The sequence below is a fragment of the Furipterus horrens genome, unplaced genomic scaffold (genome assembly GCF_987537825.1).
Source record: "Furipterus horrens unplaced genomic scaffold, mFurHor1.1.pri manual_scaffold_2, whole genome shotgun sequence".
NCBI lineage: Eukaryota > Metazoa > Chordata > Mammalia > Chiroptera > Furipteridae > Furipterus > Furipterus horrens.
The window spans coordinates 216,093,942-216,119,420 of record NW_028327172.1 but is presented as its reverse complement, the minus strand read 5'-3'; the positions used below and the strand labels follow the sequence as shown (position 1 = coordinate 216,119,420).

The 25,479-nt window shown below is 61.2% G+C and overlaps 1 protein-coding gene across 1 annotated transcript in view; it reads left to right on the top strand.

The window, feature by feature from the left end:
* The first annotated feature begins 4,546 nt into the window (after positions 1-4,546).
* Positions 4,547-25,479, top strand: part of ABLIM2 (actin binding LIM protein family member 2) — an 81,854-nt gene continuing 60,921 nt past the window's right edge. The window contains exons 1-5 of the mRNA XM_090267120.1: positions 4,547-4,638; positions 14,061-14,204; positions 19,628-19,811; positions 23,994-24,109; positions 25,344-25,470. Of these exons, the coding sequence (XP_090123246.1) occupies positions 4,614-4,638; positions 14,061-14,204; positions 19,628-19,811; positions 23,994-24,109; positions 25,344-25,470 (596 nt within the window). The 5' untranslated portion in view covers positions 4,547-4,613. The remainder of the gene's footprint in view (positions 4,639-14,060; positions 14,205-19,627; positions 19,812-23,993; positions 24,110-25,343; positions 25,471-25,479) is intronic.

Sequence of the window (25,479 nt, the reverse complement as noted above, 5' to 3'; positions counted from 1 at the left end):
ACGTGTTTCCCTGGCCCTGTCGCCGCCAGCCTGTGTGCTCCACGTGGGACGAGACCCCAAGCACCTCGCAGCTGGCCTGGTGCTCAGCTCCAACCTGCCCTCAGCATGGGGCAGGATGCCCTGTGTTCATCCGCGCCCCTCCCTCTGTCGTTCCGACAGGACATCCGCCAACGAGCCCAATGCCTGATGGTTGGGGGGTTCCCGCTGCCACCAGCTCCCGGCAGCCCCGTTGGGGGGTCCCTGCTTGTCCTCTACCATGGGGGCCCTGGACTTGCTGCTGCAGCCCTAACCCTGGACCTCAGAATGTGGCCTTATTCAGAAATAGCGTCATTGTGGATGTAGCTGGTTTAGATGAAGTCACACTGGAGCAGAGTGGGCCCCAATCCCATGTGACAGGTGCCCTTCTAAGGAGAGGAGAGGAACAGACGCAGAGACACAGAGGTGGCCACATGATGACAGACACAGAGATGGGGGTGGCGCCGCCACCAGCCAGGCTGCGCCAGGATCTGGGAGCAGCTGAAAGGCCCCTCCTGCGGTTTCTGAGGGGGCACGGCCCTGCTGGCACCCGATGTAGGGCCGTTGGCCTCCAGGGCTGTTGATTAAAAGAGATTTCTGTTGCCCTGGCCTGCGTGGCTCAGCGGGCTGGGTGTCGTTCTGCAAAGTGAAAGGTTGCCAGTTCGATTCCCGGTCAGGGCACATACCTGGGTTGCAGGTTCGGTCCCTGGTCGGGGCGTGTGTGAGAGGCAACCAATTGATGTTTTTCTCTTGCATCGATGTCTCTCTCCCTCTCTTCCCCTCTCTCTAAAATAAATAAATAAAATCTTTTAAAAATGAGAGAGAGAGAGAGAGAGAGAGAGGGAGAGATTTTTGTTGATTAAGCCACCCAGTTTGTGGTCTGTTGTCACAGCAGCCAAGAAAATGAATACAGTCAAAATCTGAGAAGGAAGATGCTGGTTACCAGGTGCCCACCATGCATCGGGTGAGGGGCCAGGCACTTTTCCAAACACCATCTCACTTAGTCTCTCCGCAACCCAGTCAGTAGGCATTCCCATTCTACAGACAAGGAAACAGGCCCAGAGAAGTAAAGCCTCTCGGCCAAGGTCACACAGGTGCTGAGTGATGGCAGGTGGCAAACCCAAGTCTGCCTGAGTTGCAGAAGGGGACCCAGCTCAGGGAGGGTGTAGGTGTGTGACGTGTGGCACCGTTGGGGGTGGGGGTGAGAGAGGACTCAGCAAGCCAGGCATTCTCTTTTCCGAAGGTGCAGTGCCTGGGGGACTTCCTGGTGGAGGTGTCCAGCATGAAGCTGCCTCTGGGAGGCTGAGTACTCAGGAGAGTTCAGGGCTGGACCTTAGTAATCCTTGCCCAGGGACTGGATGTCTCAGATCCCTGCAGAGCTCATTCTGGATGTCCCTGAAAGAGTTTGGTGTCTTCCTGGCTTTAAAGTCACCTTGGAAATCGATCCGTCTGCCCCTACTCAAGCCCTTGCTCGCGTTTGTTTCTCATCTTTTAAGCAGCACTGGTAAAGGAATTGAGCAAGCATCATGACTGCCGCGTTGGAATGTGGAGCGGGGGCCCTGCCGGAAGGAGGGTGAGTCTGGGGTTCTCTGTGAGCTGGTGGGGCTCGCTGAAGCCCCGGAGCCACGAGGCCCCCAGACGCCCTCCCCCCAGCTCCCTTTCCTTTCTGGTCAGAGCCCCTTCCCCAGCCCCCCGTGAGCGCAGGGGGAGGACCGCCCGTGAAGCCAGGCAGCTGAGACGCCCTCCTTGGGCCGGGGGAGTCCCCCCGGGCACCTGCCAGCCCTGCCTCGGTGTGCAGAAAGAGCGCACTTTGGTCTTTTAAAAAATTCATCATGGTTTTGATCCGGGCCCCTGACCTGGCAGGGGTGCATGCAGGCTCAGGGTTAGGAGAGAAAAGTCTACGTTGGAGTTGGCGACCCGTTTATGGGCACGAATCAGGTTAGTGGGTCACACTTGGTACGGAAGGTGAGTTGAATAGAAAACCAGCAGAGCGCACCACCGGGAGCAAGGGTGTTGTCACAGATCTACGTACTGCATAGGCTGGTGCGGAGAAATGGCCCTCCCGAAATACATCTGGCCCTCCTCCAGGTCCCAGCGGCTGGCGCCTCATTGGGACAAAGAGCTGAGGATGCTGAGATGCGGAGATTATCCTGGATTATCCTGACTAGCCCTAAAAGCAGTCACGATTATCCTTAGAAGAGGGTGGGGGAGGGGGGCAGGGGAGGGACAGGGGGGCAGGGTACAGACAGACACACAGGAAAGAAGGTGGCGTGGCCACGGAGGCAGAGAGGGTGAGGCAGCCACATGCTGGCTTCCTCCTGAAGCTGGAAGACAAGGAGGAGGAGCTGCTGCGCAGCACCTGGGTTTAACCCCAGGAGGTCCGTTTTGGGCATCGGACCTCCAGCACTGGGAGAGAGTGAGCTTGTCTTGTTGTAAGGTCCCTGTGTGTGGAGCTCTGCCACAGCGGCCCCCGGGAAGCTGGCTCATGGGGGATCAGCAGTCAGCTGATCTCATTTGAAGCCGGGGTGCTGGCCCCATTCACACCCTCCTCCTGGGACCCGCAGCTGGCTGGAGTGTTCTCCTTGTACAAAGGCAGACACGTGTAGGTCAGGTGGTCACGTCTGAGGCCTAGACCTGGAACTGGCACCCTGTCACCTCCACCTTTGTGCCATTGGCCAAGGCCAGCCACGTGAGCAAACGCAGTCATGGGACGGGAAGCTACCCTGTGCCCCAGATGCTAGCGAGGGGCAGGGTGCAGCGGGAGTCAAACCCAGTCCAGCCCCAGAGGCGCACACCTGTGGGTAGGCCACCTCTGATCTGCATGTCCCTTTCCGTGTGCTGATGCCAGAACCAGGTAGTGCATGTCACCAGTGGCTTTGGTCCTGAAGTTCACGGGTTTCCAGGGCCCCAGCTGTGCTTCTCTGTGCCGCCTCCTGGCGGCTGGGAGGTTCTGGGTAGGGCAGGCTCAGAGCTGCGACCTGTCTTCTCACCCGCACGGGCTCCATCCACCTGTGGCTCCGTCCACCTGTCGCTGCTCAGGTTCCTCACTGGGAGAGCAGGGGTGTGAGCCCTGCCTCGGGCATGAAGCGGCCTACTGGACTGCTGAGTGCTCAGCAGGGGCTGTTGTCATTGTCACGGCTGAGCTGGGCACAGGGCCGCAGGGCATGGATAGCAGAATCAATGAAAGGGAGACTTCTCATTTGTAAGCACAAGGGGATGGAAGTCTCTGCCTTGGGTGCTTAATTTGCATCCACTTGTGGGTCCCCGGGCCGGGCTGATGCTCCAGGAGGCCTCTCCTGCTGGGATCTGCGGTCACCGTCCTGGTTCACTGGGCGTGACTCACAAAGGTCAGATCGGGCACTGGCTGCCCTCATGCACGGGGGATGGTGTCTCCTTCTGGGTGCTGTCGCGGACGCAAATTTCACACCTCCCAGAGCGGCTCTGCGTCCGAGGGGCGAGAAGTGTGACTTGTGAACAGTGGTGGTCTGAGGCCTCTCGGCTGTGGGGTCCTGTCCGGGTGGCCAACGGCCGGGTCTGCACAGGGCACGTGTGCCATTAACCGTGGTGGTGCCGGGGCTCACTGCGGCCACGTGCTGGGGCCACGGCAGTGCCGACCACTTACACTGTTGGCGGGTCAGAAAGTATTTCTACGTCCTGCGCCCTTGATGCTGAAACCAGCAGGGGAGGCCTTGGGGACCGTGGCGGAAGCCAGACTTGTGCAGGGACCCAGCACCGTCTTCCGTGCCCAGGGGCCTCCATCAGTCAGTCACCTGGGCTTCCTAAGCCTCAGTTCCCCTCGGGCCCACGGGGGCCTGTAGAATAAGTGAACAAAAAGTAGGGCTCCCCGAAATTTATGTCCACCCAGAACCTTAGCGTGTGACCTTATGTGGAGTAAGGGCCTTTGTAGATGTGACGAAGGTACGGACGGAGATGAGGTCATCCTGGGTTAGGGTGGGCCTGAATGCAATGGCTGGTGTCCTTACAAGGGACAGAAGAGGACACACAGACACAGGGAGAGGCCATGTAAAGACGGTGGCAGAGATTGGAGCAAGCTGGCCAGGCTGGAGCCACCAGGAGCAGGGAGAGGCAGGAAGGCCCCCCACCACTCAGAGCCTCAGAGGGAGTGCGGCCCTGGGACACCTTGAGGTCAGGCTCCGCCTTCCAGGACTGTGAGGGCAGAAACGCCCTTTGTGGAAGCCCCCACGTGTGGGGCTTGTAGGGCGGCCCCAGGCCACTGGCACGGGCTGGGCCTGTCCCCATGCCGAGTAGCTGGGCGGGCATGGGGTCTCTTGCTGCACTTGGCCCGCGCAGGCAGTCTGTGTTCCTGGCCCTCCCGGCCCCCCGCCCCACCCCCTTGGGTCTTTCCAAAGTTGCTTTCCCGGACGCCTGGGGAACAGGTGCCCCTGTGGAGCGTGGCTGGCGTCTATTTCAGTGTGCCGGGAGGGGCGGCTGCTCTCCTCGGGCAGAGGGTGCGGCTGCCGCGTGACCCTCGGGCGTGTCCATCGGAGCCAAGCCTGCGGCAGACGCTCCCCCGCCAGTCCAGCCGCTGCCTGCAGCCTCCACGGCGCCGGCCCTTCACGAGGAGGAGGCCGCGCTCCATGGGGATGCCCGGGGGAGAGACAGGTACGGCCCCACACTGCCCTCTGCCCGAGACCGCCCGGTTGGGGAGGCAGGTGCGTTTGTTTTTCTAACCGGAAGTCCTGAGCCCCAGGAATAAGCTTAGGGGGCCTGGTGGGAAAAGAGACGCTGTTGGCAAACCGAGTGAGGGCCCGTGCTGATGAGCGCCGACCGTATGTCAGGCTTGGGCACTTTCTCTGTGGACTCGTGATGGCAGCCCTGTGGGGTGGCCCCGTTTCACAGCTGAGTAAGCTGAGACTCAGGAGAGGGGAGGTGGGGGGCATGAGTGCGGGGGCAGGCTCCAGCGCCCTCTGACCCCACTGGGCCCATGGCCTCTCTGTCCCGGCCCCCTCCCTCCTCCTTCTGTCCCTTCTTCTTGTCCTTTAAGGGCCCATTTTGCTCCCCACTTGGCAATGTCTGGAGGCATCTCTGGTTGTCACTGTCAGGGAGGGAGCACTCCAGGCACCTGGGGGTGGAGGCCAGGAATGCTACTCAGCACCCACAGTGCATGGGACAGCCCCCGAGCGGAGATTTGTCCGGCCCAGAATGTCAGCTGAGCTGAGGTGGGGAAGGGGGGCCTGCTTGCTTTAAGGAACATCATAAAAATGCCAGTTCTCCTGGTGTTGACACAAGAAACAGGGATCAGCTGCTTAGATGAAAACAGTAAGTAGCGTCTGGTACCCTCAAGGCGGCCTGCGGGGAGGACTGCTGGAGGAGAAGACTCAGTCTCGGCTTGGGGAGAAGAGAGCGGGAGGAAAGTGGGGGAGGGGTGGGGGCGGGAGCCCGGACCCCAGCGGCATGGTGCACAGGGAGCTCCTCTGTGCCCCCAAGGTGTGCAGGGGCAGGGTCCATCCTAGCCTCCACCCCAAGACACCCCCACCCCGGGTCCTCAGGCCTCAGTCCCGGCACGACATTCAGTGCCCGGTGCGTGCCCCCTCTCCGGGCAGCTGGGACAGACCTTCCCCTCAATGGTGTCCTCCTCTCTGGCCCGTGGGGGCTGCCCAGTGGCAGCGGCCAGGATGCCTGCTCAGTGCCTCTCCTCCAGCGCCTCAAGCTCCAGGCTTTTATGGACGGCAGCGGCTCTCGGCTGCGCTAAGCCCTGACACTGGTCGGGCCTCTTTGTGCCCTGCTCAGGGCTCTTCGCCGCCCGGGCTTCACGGCCCCCACCTGTAAACGCAGTTGACAAGGCTTCCTCCCTCCCAGGGTGCTGTGAGCGAACACAGCAGACACCCCGTGTTTGATTCCCAAGGCCAGTGGCCGGGGCTCCCGCCGTGGGCCTGACTGCCCGTGCTGACATCTCGCTCCCGGCCTTTGAGCGCCGGCTGCCTGGGCTCAGGTAACATCCCCTGGCCTGGTCAGGGAGCTGGATTGTTCCGCAAACACCAGGGGGTTCCAAGGGCTGAGGCATGTGATGATGCCCGGTTCTCACTTGGAATTTCCATGCCGGACGTTGGGCGGGTCCCCGCGCAGCTGAGGACACAGCGTCCTCCACCCTGTGGCGTTGCCCCAGCTGATGGCCAGCGACGCCGACGGCGAAGAGCAGACCACAGGGATGTGAACAATGGCACAAACCCACTGACACAGGCACTCTTGTCCCCAATGCACAGATGAAGAAGTGGACTCTTGTGCCACAAATAGCCTCAAAGGAAACGTGGCTCATTTATGTAAAGTTACAGTGAGTACGGAAGCCGGAAACACTGGGAAGACGGGGACGTCTGTGCTCTTGGGTTGGGCGGTGGCTTGTGGAACAACGGCGAGAGCACGGCCCTGCAGGAAATGTAGATAAATCGGGTTTCATCACCATTCAACGCTGCTGCGCTGCCAGGGACATCATGAAGGAAACGAAAACACGACCCACCCCATGGGAGTCAGCAACTGCCAGTCGTATCTTTGATAAGGGAACTTGCGTCTGGAAAATATAAGCTTATAAGTCTATCGTAAAAAGACAACCAAGTTTAATGGGCAAAGGGTCTGAACAGACGCGTCGCCGAAGAAGGCGGACGGGTGGCCCAACAGGTGCGGGGAAGGTGCTCAGCGTCCTCTGCCGTCGGGCAGGTGCACGTCACACCCGCAGGATGGCTGTTGTCAAACAACAGGCAGCAAGCAGTGCGGACGAGGGTGTGGAGACCCTGCAGCCTCTCGCGCTGCTGCGCGCGGGAACGTCAGAGGGACCCGCAGCTCAGGAAACGGCTACCAGCCGACCGAGCAGGTCATGCCTACGTGTGTTCCCAGGACGGACGGAATCCTGTCCAGTCACGAGCGCTTCACAATAGTCCCAGAGTGGCAGCGAGCCTTTCCCCTGAGGGGTGGCCAGGGGTACAGTCACACAGCGGGACATGATTCAGCCAGACGGAGGAACGGCGCTGCGGCACTCACCGCAGCGTGGCGGAGCCTGGAGGACAGACACCCTGCACAGTGGAGGAAGCAACACCAAAGACCACTGGCTCTGTGGCTCCGTGTGCAGGACCGGCCAGGAGAGGCGAGTCGGTAGAGACAGGAAGTGGGTTAGCTGGTGCCAGGCTGGAGGCAAGGGATGGGGGTGATGGTGAAGGGACGGGGTTTCTTCTCAGGGCGCTGGAAATGTTCCAAAGTTGATCGTGATCTGCACATGGCTCTGAGCACACTGGAGCCCATGGGACTGTGCACCTTACACGGGTGAATGCTATGTCCCAAGAGATGCGCTTGCAGAGCTGGAAAGGGCTCAGGAAGGGTGGGTCCCATTGTGTGGACTGGAAGTGACAGGCATCTGGCATTCTGCAGACAGTGGCTGGTGTCCTCCCGAGAGACACAGGGTGGGAGAAGAGGTCGAGAGGGAGGGCTGTGTGACCTCTCGGACCCTCTGTGGACATCCAGGCTGGATTCAAAGCCAAGGACTTTTCCGGGTTGTTTGGACTTGTGGTATATTACTAAGGAGGGGCAGCGAGGACCCCCAACCAGGCAAGTGGTGCTTGGAGGTCAAGGCTGTAGCCCAGCCTCAAGGGCCTGGGCAGGAAGGGGCGGCTGTGACTTGGAGCTGGCTGGGGCACACGGCGGAGGGGGATGGTGTGGGCAGATCCTGCAGCCTGCTGACCTCCACGCTGGGGGTGCCCCGTGGCAGGTGGCCTGCGGGGTGGCCTGGGAGGGGCCTGGCGTATTAGCTCAGCCTCACAGGCCCTCTCCGTGGGAGCTGATGGTGGGTTTGGCAGCCCGCTGCCTGGGTGCAAACCCTGACAGTGCTCGGCCCGTTTCCAGCCAAGTGTGGTGCCCAGGCACAGGAACTGAAAGGTGGTAACGTCACAGAGGTTACTCGTTATCACCCCACTGGGACCCTGGGCAGGCTTGAGTCACCAAATGCGTTTCCTGTTTCCTATTAGATTTAAGGGACATTTATTGGGCATCTGCTGTGTGCTGAGCTCTGGACGTATGTTGTAGACCCAGATGAGGTCACATGCTGATCCAGGGGGCCACCCTGGCCAATGGCAGGCTGACACAGGGAGCAGTCATGGGCCTGGGAACCCGGAGCCCCCAGTCCTGGTCCTGGCCTGGCCACGGACTCGCCAGGCATTGGCAGTTTCCCTGTGTGGGGGATGGGCCAGATGCCCACTAAGCCCTGACCTTCCGGAATGCCACCCCTGAGAGCCTCAGATGCCTCTCCGGTCAGGAAGGGCTGCTCTTCCGGGGATGAAATGACACACCCTGGGGACGTGGGTGGCGAGGGCCAGCTGCTTGAGGCCTGAGGCTTCCAGAGTCCCGGGAATGGCCAGAAACCCGGCTGAAGTCTGCTGGCAGCCCCGTGCCAGCTGGGGCTTCCCAGGCTGCTCGTGGCCACGTTTCTCCCAGCTTCTGCATCTGGAAGGAGCCCCCCATGCACCCCAAAACACATACACCACATGCCAGCCCTGCCCCATTGCCATCCTCAAAGCAGGGGGACAAGTGCTGAGAAAGGCATCCAGGAGCAGAGGGCACATTGCAAATGGCTGAACCACGTGGATGCGGCTGAGACATGCCGCAGGGAGGGGGCCCAGACGCGTGTCCAAAAAGGCCACATGTCAGGGTGACACGTCCTCCAGCACCCACGAGGCGCCAGGCTCTGAGCCGGCTGCTGCACCCCAGGGGCCACAGGAGCTGCCAGGAGCGGAGCCCACGGCAGAAGGGGTTCAGTGCAGCGAGCAGAGGGGAGCTCGGCCTCCTGGCAGGGCCACCCCCCGGCAGGACGTGGCGGGTCAGAGCCCCAGAGGGGCTGATGGCGCAGGGGCAGGCGGCCAGTTCAGGGGTACAGCTGCTCCCCGGCTCATTGGATGAGGGGCCACCCGCTAATACGCTGTCAGTTGAAAACATCACACGTTGCAAACGCACTTAATCCGCCTGACCTGGCGCCGCCTGGTCGGTGCCTGCTGCACGCGCGTCACTGCTGCGCCGTCGCAAAGGCGGAAACCGTAGGTCGGACCATCGGTGAGCCCAGGACTGTCGGTGTGAGGCCTTCTCATGTACTCAGTTCCGTCTGCACACGCCTGTGCTCACGGCCACGCGCCAGTCTCAGACCCCAGGAGAGAGCAGACTTGATGTGTGACTGTGGGGAGTCGCAGTCTGACCTTGAGGCAGGTCAAGGGCTCAGGGGAGCACTGTCAGCTCTGCGGGAGAGACCACGCTTGGGGGAATGGGTAGAGGCCAGGTCACTGGGGCGGGTCACATCCAGGGCAGCAGGTCCCTTCTGGGTGACAGATCACATCCGGTGTGCAGGCCACGTCTGGGGGAGCATGTCATTTTCAAGGTGGTGAGTCATTCCCGGTGTATCATCAGGCCGCTTCCGGGAGGCAGCATTCTGGGTCACTTCCGGGGTAGCAGGTAGCAGGTCCCTGCAGCTGGATCACGGGATGAGTGAGGCAGGAGTCCGGGTCCTGGGAGCAATGTCCCTGTGCTGGCTTTGAGGCATCCATGTGGGGTCTCTGGGCGTGGGTGTTCCCAGGTCCGTCCCCACCTCCACCTTCCTGTGCCAGCCAGCCTCCCCCTGGGCCCCGCGCTGGCCAGAGCTCGGCAGGAGGGGTACTGAGCGCATCCTTGTGGGGCGGAGGACGTGCTGACGGTCAGACCGGATGGCCCTCCGGCCACTCGCTGGGCCAGGCTGCTGGCGGCCAGGGAGCAGCTCCCATGTTATAATTAGCAGTCGGCCCCCAAGTAGGTTCAGGGGCAAGTGCTCACGTGTGACTGGTGTGATTTCCAACACATGACGCTGGGGAGGGCAGGAGGGACCTGCCCCAGTCCCGAGGCAGACGAGACCTGTGAGGCTGGTTCTGAGGGCAGGGGCAGCCTGGGAGGGCACAGGAGAGTGCGGAGCGCGCCTGCCCTCTGTCCCGTGCCGCTGACTGCATGGCTGAGACCCTGGCCTGAGTAAGGCCCAGGCTCGAGGGTGCGCAAGCCACAGCGGCACTTATGGTCATGGGGTGTGCCATTGGGACAGAACTTGCAGCTGCGGTCTCCCCAGCGCCCTCAGCAGGAGACATGCTTAAGACCTGGCCGCTGGGCCTGGGCTTCAGTCCAGGGGCAGGCAGACAGGCCAGTGAAGACGGGCCACCAGCATGGTCGGTGCTGCGGTAGAGACGAGCACAGTGACATACATGTGCTTGCTGCTGTCCTGGGAGGTGTCTGCCTACTGCATGCCACCTCCTCCTGAGAGCCCTCCAAGACTGCACACGGAGCATCTCCCTGCCGCACCCCCCCCCCCCCACAGCCCTGGGCCTCCCTCCCTCATCATCCTCTGCTCACTGTCCCAGTTAGATGGCAGGGCCTGGGAGAGGGGCAAGAGCTGTATCCCTCCGTCATGAGCAGGAGACTTGGGTGTTGACAGATTCCCAGTGGGGGCTCCCAGTGCTGGGGTCTCGTTACCACGGGATGAGACAGTCGCGGCCCTGTGTGATTGAGCCTCATTACCACCTGAGTTTGTGTTCTGTGTTAGTATCTCAGTTAGGGACTCGGTACATCGAATGCGAGAGCCGGTCTGGAAATTACAGTAGAAGCAGCCTGTCCCCCTGGTGTGCAGGTTACTCACACCCTCAAAAAGTTTAACGGCTTTATTTCTTAGCGTAGTTTTCCGTTTACAGAAAAGGTGGCCAGAAAGCAGAGCGTTCCCAGCACGCCGCACCCCAGCCCCTGTTCCCCACTGTTAGCGTGCGGCGTGGCCGTGGCGCTTTGCTTACAGCTGGTGAGGCCGCCCTGATACATGGTCATGCCCTGAAGTTCACAGTCTCTCCCGCTGGTGTGCGTGCCGTGGGCTTGGACGAGCGTCCTCAGGACAACTGTCCGCCGTCACAGCATCACACGGAGCAGCGTCACTGCCCCGAACACCCGCTGAGCTCTGCCTGCTGGTCCCTCCTCCCCCAGCCCTGCAGCCGATCTTCCCACGGTCTCCATGGCGTCGCCTTCTCCAGCGTGGCGGGGAGCTGGAATCCCGCAGGGCGGGCCTTCTCAGATTGGCCGCTGTCACTTAGCAACATGGGTTTGTGGTCCCTCCACATGTTCTCACGGCTTGACAGCTCGTTTCTTCATAGCTCTCTTCTTTCTGTAACATTCACGCACCAGACAGGACTCGTGGCTGGAGCTGCCCTCTCCCTGCCTTGGAGCTGCTTGGAGAAAACACTGGGCAGGTCCTAATCCTTCTGGCCGTGGCTACAGACTGGCCGGGCCACCTCTCTCAGCAGCGGCAGCGACGGCACTTTCTTTGCCACCTGCCGGGAGGAGCGGTGCCCCTTGTGAAGGCCCCGTGGGCACGGCTGGACCCTCCTTGGCTGGGCAGCGGCAGGAGGAGTGAGTCCATCGTGGGCGGGGAGCCTGTGCCTCAAACCAACATGATTCACAGACATGGTCCCAGGGCCAAGCGGGCACATGGGCAGGGGAAGGCTGGCGAGGGACCACCTACCTGCCCAGGTGGTACCTGCATGAAGACGCGTCTGTTGTCATGGTGCTGTGTCTTCTTCCCACCACTAGAGGGAAGCACCGCGGTTCTCACCTCCACAAGAGGCTCCAGGTGGGTGGAACTGGTCCTCCCACAAAGCCATGTCTTAAAGCAGCTTCCCCCACAAAGCAAATATACCTCCAGTAACCAGGAAACGGGTGACTCAGGCCTTGAGAGCTTGAAAATGACAATAGCTGTTGTGCACTGAGCAGTTAGGGGTTGCTGGCACATTTTTGCCCACGGTCCTAGCATCTCCCGGACAGAGGATGTGAACGGACAGACGGGCGGAGGCCTGGGAACTCCAGGGGCAGCGTGTAGGGGCTGAGGCTCGGGCTGCACCCCAGCGCCTGACCCCGCAGGCTGCAGTGCCCGCAGGGCCCTGACAGTGCCCCCAGTGGGGGTGGCCCACCGGCTCCCTCACGCTGGCTCCAGGTCAGTCTTGGCAGGATAAAAGCGTGCCTGCGTCCTCATGGGGAGATGTCAGCGCGTTGTCCCTGCTGCGCCGGACAGATGAGGAGATGGCAGTGTGGACGATCTCTGCACCCCCGGCCCCGCAATCTCAACCTGACCTCGGACGTGGGGCCCCGACCCGAGCCCTTGGCAGCCCGGGCTGCGCTCCGTGTGAGCTGGGACTCACGGTCTCAGGGGTCAGACCTCGGCTGCAATGGCTCCTTCCGCTCGGCGAGTCTTGCACGCAAGCCCAGGGAAGCCTCGCTGCCTGCCTCCTCTCCTCTGTTTTATCACATGAGCAACGAGGCAGTTTTTGCAGTTATTCTGCAGGAGGAAGGAGCACGGGGCACTTAATGCTGCTGACATTTAACCCGGGGCCGGCAACGCCACCCCAGTTCTCAGACCGCAGGCCGCGTGCGCGGGCCCTCGCCGGCTCTGTGCCGGCCAGGCCGCTGTTCGCTGTGCTGGGTGCTTCGGAAGCTCGGGGCAGGCAGGACGCCGGCCAGGCAGTGCTCACCCCTCCCTGCGCCTGCTTCTCCAGGCACGTGGCTTCTCCTCCCCAGACGGCCGGCACCCCCTAGGCACGGGGTGCTCAGAACCCTCCTCCCGGGGAGGCCTGCTGTCCCCACCCGGGCCCGGCACCTCTGTGCTGCTGGCCAAGGGCGGGGACCGCAGAGATGAACAGGAGCCCTGCTCTGGCCCGATTGGGGCTGTTAGGAGGTGGGGTTCTGGGGGGAGGGGGCACGTTGGAAGTTGAGGGAGGAACGTCTTCCTCTGTCTGGGACCTATCTCCTCAGTTTTTACACCAGGATAAGAGCTTCCAGGCCGCGCTCCGTCGGTGCCAGGCTCACGTGCACACGTGCGTGTCCGCAGTGGTGACCAGCTCAGTACTGGCCTGCCTGGCTCTCGCCTTCCTTGCCGTGCCCCTCACTCCGTCCTACCTCCTGGGGGCCCCAGATACACACTGCACCTCGTCCTCATCTCAGCCTCAGGTCAGGGGACCCAGACTAGGACAGGAGAGTGGCACTGGCTGTGGAACTAAGCAAAGACCCGACATGAGAAGGCAAAAGCTCTTTATTCAGAACCGGCTGGAGCAGGGAGATGGCCGCCCTCATCTGCGTTTGGCTGAGACCCCAAGACAGGTGCAGGGGTCAACGCGCCCCTAGTGGGGGCAGGGGCTCAGGCCTGGGGAGGCTAGCAGGGGGGTATCCCAGGTGACAGATAGGGGGCAGGTGTGGCTTTCTCCAGTTGGTCCCATGTGGGAAGTGGGTGCCACCCGCTTGGGTCCCTGCGGGGGCTGCGCTCTCTGCCTGGCAGCCTCTGTGCCACCTGCAGCCCTGCCCTCTGAGCAGCTCCTCCTCGCGCTGCAAGGGACTCCGCTGTGAGCTGCCCCCGAGCCCGGCTCTGCCACTTGGGCTGTCACTGGGGCGCACCCGAGGGGCAGGCCTGTGGTGCCCCGTCCCGCACGCAGGCCTCTGGAGGTTCTTTTGGGGGGTGTGGGTGAGGAGCACACGGCCCTGCCCAGACCCCAGGACCCCCAACCTTCCACCCTGACCCGCCCCTTCGTGGGTTTCCAGCACCTCCATGCACATCAAGGCTGTGGCTGAGGGGCAGCACCAAAGTTCAGGCCACTGTCCCCGGCACCCAGGGAATCTGAAGGACACTCCCAGGAAGACTGTGGTCAGTCCTTGCCTCGGAAGAACCTGGGTCTCCTGGCTGCAGGGGTGCCGCCCAGGTCACCGGGGCAGCCGGTGCTCTGAGGCCCTGGAGGGCCAGGGTCGTGCGAAGTCCGGGCGGCAGGGGAGCTGCCACCCCTGGGGGGTAGTGACGCACATCACTGCCGGTGTGCACACAGGGATGGGGGGCAGGAGCCCGCCCTGCGGTTGCCCCCGATATCTGATCCCCACTGGCCCCCAGCGAGAGGACATGTCTGTGCCTGGTTCCCTGGGACGGTGCTGGCGGGTGTGGGCCCCCAGTCCCTGCACGCTGCTGGTCTGCTCACCCCGCGCCTGTCCGCCCGCCCGTTAACGTGGCTCCCTGTCCCCAACAGTGTCGGAGCCCCAGTCCACGCACGGCCCCCTGGAGAAGCCGCCCAGCACCGCGATCCTGTGCACCACCTGCGGCAACGTGTGCAGGGGGGAGGTGCTGCGGGTCCAGAACAAGTACTTCCACCTCAAGTGCTTCGTCTGCAAAGGTGAGTGCCGGCCCCGGTCCCTGCGGTCGGGCCACGGACTGCCTGTCGGGCCTGGGCTCCTGGGAACCCCGAGTGCAGAACCTTCACAGGACAGCGCCATCTTTTCAGTGGGGCATGTGCCACTGACGGGCGTGGGGCGGGCCAGAGGGCGGAGTCCAGTCCCAGGAGGGGCTTCACACAGCTGCACCCGCATCGGAGGACTCAGAGCCGGTGGCCATAGCAAAGGGGCCCCGGAGCCAGAGCCACATGGTCGGTGTTGAGGGCATGACATCAGTGTGGGGGCACAGGGCCTATGCCGGGCCACACGCAGGCCCCCACCGGGAGCAGGATGAGAACATTGCTGTTCATTCCAAGTGAAAATGGCCTTTATTTTCTCGGGCTGTACAAAGTAACACAGGTAATATACCAACTTCAGATAAGACCAAGGGGATGAGGCGGCGTCCCGCCATCGGAGCCCGCCTCCGCCGTGAGCTCCCGGCCGCTGCCTCCCTCCTTGTGCTGAAGTTAACATGCTTCCGTTGAGCAGGAGTAAGTCACACGGATTTTCATTTAGTTTCCTAAAAATATCCGAGCATTAGCGTTTGGGGGCAGAGGTGGGCAAATCACACCAACTTGGCACGGTCCGCAGTCTGAAGGGGCTTCCATGAAGGGCGTGAGGCACATCGTCCCCGTCTGCAAGAGCAGGGCTGGCACACCTGCTGTCCCAGGCACTCAGGGCTGCGTGTGACATCGGTCAGAACGGCCAGATGAACCTGGGAGCTGAGGGTTTGCTTCCAGGCGGGGGGTGGGGGTGGGGGTGGGGTGGGGGCAGATGCCACATACAGGTCACAGAGTGACGTGCATTTTATCAACTTTGCGCAGCCCCGTTTGGGCACCTCAGGCTGCATTCACCCCACACAGGGTCTCAGGAGGGCCCCTGGCTCTTGGACGGTGAGGTCGTGGGGGAGGTACACACACCAGCCGAGGGGTGTGGCATGGCTTTAAAGCTCGCTGTCGGTGTAGGACCAGTGCTGCAGGGAGACGTCCCGGTCTGCGGGAGCCAGGCTGGGCCAGGTGCCGTGGGCAGCCGGGGCCTGCGGGGAGGGGAGTCGGGCTTGCGTGCTGGGCGCGCGAAGGGGCGGGAGGGGGACGAGGCCGGGGTCTGGGTTCCTCCCTGGCCAGCAGCCCCATGAGGAGCCCGGGACTTCCACTTGGGTGGGGGAGCAGCTGAGACTAGAGACACAGCAGCTCACCCAGGGCTTGACTCCAGGCCCACGGGTAGCCCCTGAATGAGGGTGTCACGTGATCCACGGCAGCACCTCCTGGGGGGAGCAGGGCAGCAGGTGGGCCCCCCACCCCCAGAGGCCCTCTGCTGGCAGCCACTTGTCACTGTCGCAGGCTCTGGGTGCAGTCCTGCTGCCTCACGGGGGGGCGGGTCCCGAGAAGGCCCTGGTGCTGCCTGGCCCTGGAGGGGGTCCGGGTGTGATGAACAAGGCAGACCCTGGGCCTGTGACTTGGGGGGGACAATAAGGACCACCAGAGCTGCCCAGCCCTGGGGCCCCAACCCTGCCGGCCCCTCACAGGTGCTGCGGCTCCATCTATGGGCCTGGGTGGCTGTCGGGGTCGTCCTTGAGGGTCCCTCGATGCCCTGAATTTCCTGGACCCAGGGGTCCCCTGCACATTGACAGCCTGGCTCATCCCTGGTGAATTCTCCCCGCCGCACCTCCCAGGTACCCTGTTATCCTCTCCCTTCGTGAAGGCTGCTGGAGTCCTAGCATTGAGGTCACAGGCATCCCCGGACAGGGCTTGGGGGCTGTTTGGGGAGATGCAGAGGGGGACATGGCCCGGGCATGCCTGGGAAACCCACCGCCTCGGGCTCCAGAATTGAGGGAGACCGCTCCTTGGAGAAGGGGGCCCCTGCCCTGGATGGGGCCCCACCTTCCTGGAGTGTCCCTTCCCCTCGCCAGAGCCTCCCAGGCCACCGTGTGATCTGTCTGGCTCCACTTCTCTGCTCTCCATAAAGACCCATTTGCTGTGTTACTGAAAAGCAAAATCCATTAGGTTGCTCTTTTTAAAAGCTTATTTTTAAATACCAAGAGGAAGTGCCCGCTGTATTTAAAAGGGTTGTCCGTAAGTGCAGATCTTAGCAGCGCAACAAAAGGCTTAGCCTCCTGGAAGGAGTCCTGGTTTGGGAGGAGGTGGGGACTTACCTGGTGTTCCCCCCCACCCCCCGTGTCACTACGGTGGGTCACGTGGTCCTCCGAGGTGCCCCTCCGTCGGTGGCATCTCTGATGCACCTGCGGGACAGCGGTGCACAGCCGCTGAGGCTGCCGGCAGGCGTTGAAACAGGTGTGTCTGCTCACACGCGAGAACTGCAGGTCTGGGCTGGTCTTCCATCCTGTCTGTCGTGAACGTGCGACGCCAGTGAGTCATGGAGGACGCCTTGGGGTGAACGAGGAAGAGCGCCTGACCCCCAGCGCCCTACACAATGTGGCCGCTTGTCACCTTGATGTGAAGCCTGAGGGTGGCCCCTGACCCCCAGAGTCGGTTAATTTAATGGCTCAATAAGGTCATCAAAGACGCAGGTCCTTTCTCCTCTTCCCCACTCCCCACTGTCCCCCCGCCCCACCCCGCGGAAGTCAGCAGAGCCTCTCCTCGTGGCCCCACTGCGGCTGCTGCCGCTCCAGGCATCCGTCCTCCCAGGCGGCAGTCAGCCGCGGGGAGGTGCGGGGTGGGGGAGTCCCTCTCCCCGCACGGCGCTTTGTGGTCAGGGAGGAGAACCCTTTCGCCGAGGCCCCACAGACTTCCAGCATGAGGCACTGGCCGTAACAGGGTCCCCTGTGCACCCCCATGGGCAAAGCAGAGTGGGAGGGGGTGGCTGGCATCAGTCCCACCCGTCCCTGGAGGGCCCATTGCCAGTTGAGGCAAAGCATGTCTGGGAGCGCAGGGGACGGACGTCTGCTGCCATCTATCTGACTGATCCCAGAGGCCCCTGTGTGCTGGGTCCCTGCCACCTTGGCACTTGTTAGACATATCTCGGTTTACCTGGGAATCTCCATGAAAGAAATGACCTGGTTATCCCGCCCCAAGCTTGGGCCTTGATGCCTGGAGGTCTGGGTTCAAATCCCACCCCTGCTGCCCCCAACTGGGTTTCATTCAGCCACTACTTATCGGGCACCTACTAGGTGCAGGCATGCTCTGGGTGCCTGGGATGCATCCATGGACAAAGCAGACGTCCTTGACCCCATGGACAGTGTGTCCTAGAGCAGCAGACAGGCGGTCACACTGGACAGAATAAAGGAGGAGGTTTCATTGTGTGCTGGAAAGGGCGTGCCGGGGAGAGGAGAAGAGGAGCGGGGCCAAGGTGGGGCTGGGGTGTGGGGGAGCCGCTGTCTCAAAGTGGTGATCAGGGAGGGCTTCACGGAGGAGGGGCCTTTGCACGAGGACTTGAGGGAGGGATGGGAGAGTGCAGCAGCGGGACAGGCCCTCCAAGATACCAGGAGATAGGAGGGAGGGGAGGTTGCCTGTCAGGGAGGAGAGCCCACAGCCCTGACTGTAATTTGGTGACAGCGGGTGGGGTTGTCCACAGGGACACCTCTGTGGTAATACAGTGCCTGCTCACTGGCCCTTTGGGATGTTCCCGGGGCCTTTATGGGAGACCCACTGAGAACTTCCAGACAGAAGTGTGTCATCCCTGGCCCGGGGCACAGATCACTGTGCACAGCATGACCCATGGGGGGCGTGCCAGGAACCCGGGATCACATGGCTGAGCTGTGGGAAGTCGTGGCAGGAGGGACTCTCCAAGGTCACGGCCTGCTATTCCATGTGGAGAGTCCCAGGCAGAGGTCAGAGTAGTCCTAAGTCACCACAGCCCTGCCAGCCCTGCCCCCCAGTCCTCTGTGATGCCTTGGGTGGTAAAATCCCCACCTGCACAGCAGCAGCAGGGAGGGTGGAGCCACATGTCACCTGACCTCCGGGGACCCGCCCTGGTGGTGTCCTGGCTCACAGCCTGGCAGGCTGGCCTTGGTTCCAGACTTTTAATTGTGAAGTTCTGCTGTGTACACGTGTGGAGCCTGGATTACGTTGAGGCCCGAGGAACCCTGACTCCATCAGATAAGCCTGTCACCAACTGTTTCAGCACCTGCCTAAGGCCTCTAGACTCGGGGCCCACCTGGGCTTGGCTCTTTCTCCGCCGTCAGACATTTCCGCAGGTACCAGCTCAGCACTGGCTCATCAGTCCCCAAACCTCAGCTCTTTGATGGGCGTGGTTAACCCCATTTTACAGATGAGGACTCAGGTTCAGAGAGGTTAAGTGACTTGTCCAACGTCACACAGCTGGGGAGAGCAGGAGTGAGGACTCAGACCCGGCTGCCTGTCCCCGAGGCCCAGCGATCGGTGACCACAGGATCTATTTGTGACTCTGTGCCTGAAACCAGGACTAACCGTCTGCGGGTGTCCTGGTCATTTCCTCTGGAGAGAGTCCCAGGAGCGCGCTCGCCGGGTCAGCGGGTAGGAGAGCTTTTCACGCTCTTTAGAGTTGGTGCCAAATGGTGTTCCAGAAAGTGCCTTCCCACCACTGCCCGCCCCTCCTGAGCACTTCTCATAAATGACCACAGTGAGTTCCGAGGGCCGACACGGGGTCACCCACAGCTGCTCCATGACCCCTGTGAGTCTTGGCTGATCCAAGAGGCAAAAGAGAATGTAGTAACAATAGAGTGTCTTGATTAGGAGTTTTAAAATCATTAAGGAACTTGGACTGGCGTCTGTAGAGGCAGGGGTCTGGGTTCGTGCGTCTGGGCCTGGCCTCACTGAGCGCGGGCAGCAGCGTCCCCGGAGGAAGTGGCAGCAGCCTGGGCTGGCTCACAGGGCAGGTGTCGTGTGCTCAGTGATGGGACTCCCGTTTCAGGGGGACACATCTGTCCTCCAGGAAACAGACAGTGCCTTCCTACCCTTACCAGGGGACCAAACAGTTCACAGCCCAGTGTCCCCGCCTTGTCCCCCCCCGCAGGGCATCTGGACTTGTCCACATGGTAGGAGCAGTGGGGGAGGGTTAGGAAGCCTCCCCAGGGTCTGTGGTCAGCACACAGGATCTCCCCGCCCTGAACAGAGCCTAGCACATAGTAAGTGCCTCTGGGAGCCACTCTATTCCACCATGGGGACAGGATCCTGGAGCAGCGGGGGACTGGGGACGTCATTGTTTCTCCGTGGTGGGGTCCCGGAGGTCACTGCCCCTTTCTGGAAGCTTCCACAAGGAAGTCCACTCAACTCCAGGCTGCGGGGCCAGCGCTGGAGCCTGTGTCTGGCCCTGGCCCCCCAAGGTTCTTCAGCGAGCCCCCCGAGCCTGCAGCAGGTGGGGGGCTGTATGTGGTGAGTCCACGCGGGGCCCGTTGGGACCTGGGAGACCGTCCCCAAACCTGCTGACACTGGCCTCCCGTGTCCCCCAGCATGCGGCTGCGACCTGGCCGAGGGCGGCTTCTTCGTGCGCCAGGGCGAGTACATCTGCACGCTGGACTACCAGCGGCTGTACGGGACCCGCTGCTTCAGCTGCGACCAGTTCATCGAGGGCGAGGTGGTGTCCGCGCTGGGCAAGACCTACCACCCGGACTGCTTCGTGTGCGCCGTGTGCCGGTGAGCGGGGCCGCCAGCTCCCTGTGCCGGGCGGGGGCTGGGCCGGCTGTCCTCCCTCCCCCTGGGTCACAGCCGCAGAGGGCAGGTGGGCCTGGGCTGCCGCACACCCTCGCCCACAGCGCGGGACTGAGGCTTCCCTCCCGGGGAGCACGGAGACTGCGGGCCCGGGGCCTCCTTCGGCGTCTGGAAAGGTCTCTCTCTCCGTCCCCTCGTCGGCCCCTCAGCCAGCCCCACACCTTCTCTCTCCTGTTCACGCCTGGGGGCTCCATGCTTCAGCCCCTCCTTGCCCACCCGCGGCCGCTCCTCAGCTGTACTGGCACGTCCCGCCGGCATCTTCCCCAGTCCCTCCCTTTCCAGAATCCGCCCAGCCGCTGTCCTCACGCAGGCCTCAAAACCTGTCTGCCGGGCCCCCCACCCTGCCCGTCGCTGTCCACACTGCCCGTGGCCCCCAAGCTCCTTAGCCTGGCCGAGAGGAGCTTCACAGTCAGTTCCAGTTCATTTGCTCATTCATTCATTCAACCAGACTTTTCTAAGTCGGCCCCTGGCCCCTGGACACGCAACAGCGGAGAGCCCACGGGGCTCGGACCTGGAGACATGGCAGTGCGGCAGGAGGCACCCCCTCCCCCCAGAGCCTTTCCCTCTGGGAGCAGGCCCCCTTGCATCCCGTACTGCCGCTCACCTGCGCCCCAGCTTCCTGAGCAGCAGGCCCCTGGAGCGGCCTACGAGAGCCCCGTGCGGCCGGGGCTGGTCTGCTCCCTCTCTGGTCCGGCTGCCTGGCACAGGGCAGGAGCGCGGTGACTGAGGCTGGAGGAGAAACAAGGTCCCAAGCCTCGGCAGCGGGGCCACCAGGCTTCCCTCTCCGCCCTGCACCTGTGGGCGGTGGCAGCGAGACTGGCAGGGGCCTTCCACAGGGGCCCCTCCCTCCACTACAGGTGCACTGGTCCCAGGGGGATGCCCTGTTTCTGGAAAACAGAGACCGAAACCCCCAGAATGTATTTTGCTCCGTTCCCCCTGCCGCACCACACCCAGTTTGACAGGGACTCTGTGTTGTTCCCAGAGCTGCTGTCTGTGGGGACGGCCCGTGCACTGGACAGCAGCGGAAGCTCTGTCAGGGGCTGTCAAGAGAGCGGGAACGAGGGCACGGGACGTTTCTAACGCCAGTGCCACTGCGTGACGCCGCAGCATGGGTGGTCAGAGTCCCCCAGGGACTGTGTTGGGGCCGGACTTCAGAGCATGTTGCTTAGCGATGAGGGTGGACATCATCACGGTGGCTGTGAAAGGTCACCTCTGGGTACCCTGCTATTTTTAAAATGACAGCAGACAGCTCAGCCACGCTGGGACCGGACCTACCCACCCACTATAAACAGCTGGAAACTGGACGAAGACGCAGAGCAACTGTGTTCAGAGGCCGGGGCCCACACAGCTCAGGACTGGGAGAGGAGGACAGCGTCGTGGGGCCCTGTGACGGCCCGGCCGGCCGCCTGGCCCGTGGAGGGGACCCACTGGGGAACGGCACTCTCGCTCAGTCAGGAGTCAGAGCAGCATCCAGAGCTCCAGAGAGCTGCGCACGGGGGCCGCCGAGTCTTTGACTAATGCAGAGCTGGGCCAACGGGAGGAAATTGCGCAGGGCGAGGGGAAGAAGGACAAGATTGCTGTAAGCTAGCAGGTTCCAGGGCCGGGAGACATTGACTTCTGGCCAGGCGGACAGTCCTGGCTGAGTCCCCAGGCATGCAGTAGGGACACCACAAGGGCCATGCCTTATCAGTGGGACCAAAGGCAATGGCTACTGTAGAGCTGTGCTGACCAAGTGCAAGGAGAAAACCTCAGAAGATCAGGCTGATCTGTAAACGAGCTGACCGCCTGCCAAAGCAAAGTCCAACGCTCTATAGGAAAAAGGAAACCCAGCACTCAACAAGGTAAAACTGACAGCGTTTGACATTCCGTCAAACACTGCTGTTCGTGGAAGGAAACCCAACGCGGGGCGGGGCTGGAAGAAGAGTCAGCCATGACACTGGGCCCAGAAGCGAGGGCATCGTGCGCCCCTGACGGCGGCTTTGGAACGACTCCTGTCGACGTGTTCACGTGCTTAAAGGAAAACACGGATGTGAGGAGAAGTGTCACAGGAGACACTAAAAGCAACCAAATGGAATTTCTAGAAATGAAAATGGCAATTTCTGAAGTGAAAAGTTCCCAGGAAGGAATGAGCAGTAGATTAGGTTTTGCAGAGGAAAAGGTTGGTGACCTGGAAGACGTAACTATAGAAACTATGCATCTAAAGCAAAGATAAAAAAAAAAAAAAAAAAGACTGAAAACATAAAGGGAGACTCCGTGATCTGTGGCTATAGATCCATCTGTCTGTCCCTCTAGGTTGGGGGAGGAGGAGGAAACCCAGGAGATGGGAGAAGACTGAAAAAAATTTGAAGAAATAAAGGCTGAAAAACGCCCAAATTTGATGAAAGCTATAAACTCATGATTCCAAGAGTCTCCGTGAACCACAACAGAATAAACACAGCAAAAACCTGCCAAGTCCATCACCATCAAATTTCTGAGAAACACTGATAAGAAGAAAATCTTAAAAACAGCAAGAGGAAAAAAGCACATGATGTGCAATGGAGCAAAAGAAGGACTGTCCACTCCACTTCTGAGACTATGGGACCAGGAGACAATAGAATAACACCTTTAAAGGCTGAAAGAAAAAAAAAATCGAACAATTCTATATCAACCCTCCCCCCAAAAAAACCTTTCAAAAATGAAGGCAAGACTGGCAAAGGGTGTAGCGTTCTTTCAGGGGTGATAAAAATGTCCTCTGATGGGCTGTGGGGGTGGCTGCACAGCGCTGAGCCCAGGAACAGCCTCTGACAGGCATGTGAACGGTAGCGCGTATGTGAATGGAAGTGTCACTAGAGCCGTCGCGCACGAAGGGAAGGCCAAGCGAAGACCTCCGCCGACACAGGAGGGCCAGAAGACCGCGTTGCCAGCAGTCCTGAACCTACAACAGCATCAGGGGAACTTCTCAAGCTGAAGAAAAATGCCGGAAGATGTCAAGAAGATGCCAGAGCGGCCCATCAGCGGTCAATGATATGTTATCAGATGAAGGACTGGTACCCAACATGTATAAAGAGCTGCAAGTCACCACTAAGAAGACAAAAAGAGAAAACCCTCTTAAAAATAGGTGAAGGGTTTACCAGACGCCCCACAGAAGAATGCCGATGAAGGAGCAAGAAGCACGTGAAACAAGCTGAGCATCACTGGTCATCAGGGACACGCATCGGGCCCCTGTCACCAAAGGGGACGTCCTTGGCACTGCAGGGGGTGGGCCGGCTCCCTGCTGCCCTCAGCCAGCCTCGCCCAGGCAGCCCAGAGCTGGCCCCTCGCCTTGAACCAGACTGGGAGTGCATGCCGTGAGCAAGGCACTCACTTCGGAAGCGGAATTTAAGGGGATGCCAGTAATGAAGGTCAAATATACTTCAATGTGATAATGAAATTAATGCAAAAAATCCAAGCCGAGTGAAATGCCAAACTTTCCAAAAAAGACGGACCCACAGGACAGTGGCTTGGCGTGCACAGGCATGTTTTTGCTGCAGCGCCTTCTTAGAGGACCAGGTAGGCCACTGTGGAGCTTAGGAGCCAGACGGGTCTTGGTCTGATGCTGGTTCTGACGTGCATCGGCTGTGTGTCCTTGGAAGACTGAAGGACGCTCTCTGAACTTCAGTCTTGTCACCTATAGAGAAAAAATGAAGTGATCCCCAACTTGGACAGTGGTCCTAAAGTTACGAAATGAGGCCCACACGGAAGATGTCTACTGTTATTCAGCGGATACGGACAGAGCACCCTGGGGGGCAGGGGGGGCAGGACGAAGCCGGGAGGCCCGAGGTTAAGGCTGCCTGGGGCAGTGTCATGGGCCCGGCCCTGGGCTGGCCCTCGCTGCTCTACCTGTGGCACTGTCCGTCCGCCTGCTGGTGTGCGTGAGGAAACTGAGGTCCTGGGGTCAGCAACTAGCCTGAGATCAGACAGCGGGGACATGACAGCCCCCAGACAGAGAGACCCTGAGTCCTCAGCCTGTGGCGCCCGCCCATGAGGTCCCAGGGGAAGGTGCTCGTGTGTATCTTGGGTGAGGCTCCCCTCTTCCCCCAGAGAAGAGCAGCAGGTGGTCCTGGCTTGTAATTCACTGTCTTGTTTCAGGTTGCCTTTTCCTCCTGGGGACCGTGTGACCTTCAACGGGAAGGAATGCATGTGCCAGAAGTGCTCCCTGCCTCAGTCCGTGGGCGGCAGCACGCACCTGTCCCAGGGCCTCTGGAGTAAGTGGGCGCTGAGTGGCATGGGGGAGCTGGTGCTGAGCGGCGGTCGGGGGAACATGAGGAAGAGAACCAGGAGGGAAATCTCTGGTGCACTCATGCCACTGAGCCTTTGCACAGGCTGTGCCTGCTGCCCTGTATGGCACTCCTGCTTTTACATCCAACTCCCATTCTGCTTTTGGCCCAGCTCTGGTCTACCTCTTCCAGGAAGCCCTCCTGGCTTACTTCTCCTCCTTTCACTCTAGCTCACTGAGCTCCCCACAGTTAATTCTAGACCATCTAGGAGCCCTTTGGGAGAGCATTTAAAGAGCCTTGAACTCTGGGCTCCTGTGGTCAGAGGTTCCACATCCCAGGAGCCTGGCCAGGGTGTGTATGCAGTAGGTGCTCTCAGTACATGCTTCTTGCACGAAGACACAGGAGATGGTTCCTGAAAGCAGGAACACCAGCTGGAGTGTCACTGGCCTGTGGCTGTAAGGCAGAGTGAGGGCGAGGCGGGGGCAGGCGGGCACTGGCCTTTATCCAGCGTGGGTAGCTCTCCTGGGGCCAAGATGGATGTGGGGACTGGGCAGGGGCCCCTGTGCTCCAGGACATGCTGCTGCCAGGCTCCCCCTGCAGAAGTGGAGTTTTCAGAGCACCCCACCCTCACCCCCGCGTGTGAGGTCGCCATGGTGTCTCAGGGCCAGGGCCAGCCCCTCCCCCATGGTCGGTTCCTTCTCTGGCGTGGGCTCCTTCTCTGCCCCCTGGCTCCCACTTAGTGACGCACCACACACTCATTCTCCGTGCTGGGCTCTGCCGGCCTATGTGGACCCCGAGTCTTGGAGTCGGAGTCTTCTTCAGCCACTTTCCGCAGTAGCATGTACATTTGAACGGTGTGATCATTTGGGGAAGCCAGAGCTGGGCCAGCAGTTGTGGGCACAGTTCTGGCTCTTGCTGGAAGACGCACCTGCTGCCCGGGACGAGATGTGGAGCGTCTGGTGGCCGGGGCCTCTGGCTCCTGGCTCTGGCCCAGGCTCCACGCAGGCAGCGCTCAGCCACGCGGGAATGAACTGTGTGGTTTGTTTTCTGCACACTTGCACGGGCTGTGTAACAGGGTCCCACAAGCACACCCGTCGGACTGTCCTCTCTCCTCTCCCTGCGGCCCTCTGACTGCTTTAGGGGTATCTGAAGACCCAGTGGCGAGGCCCCCCACTCCTCTTGGCCCACGGCAATGTGGTCTGTGTCCTCATTTTCCCTCCAGGTTGCGGGGGCTGCGGCGCAGAAATAAAAAACGGCCAGTCCCTGGTGGCTTTGGACAAACACTGGCATTTGGGCTGTTTCAAGTGCAAGAGCTGCGGGAAGGAGCTGAACGCGGAATACATCAGCAAGTGAGTGGG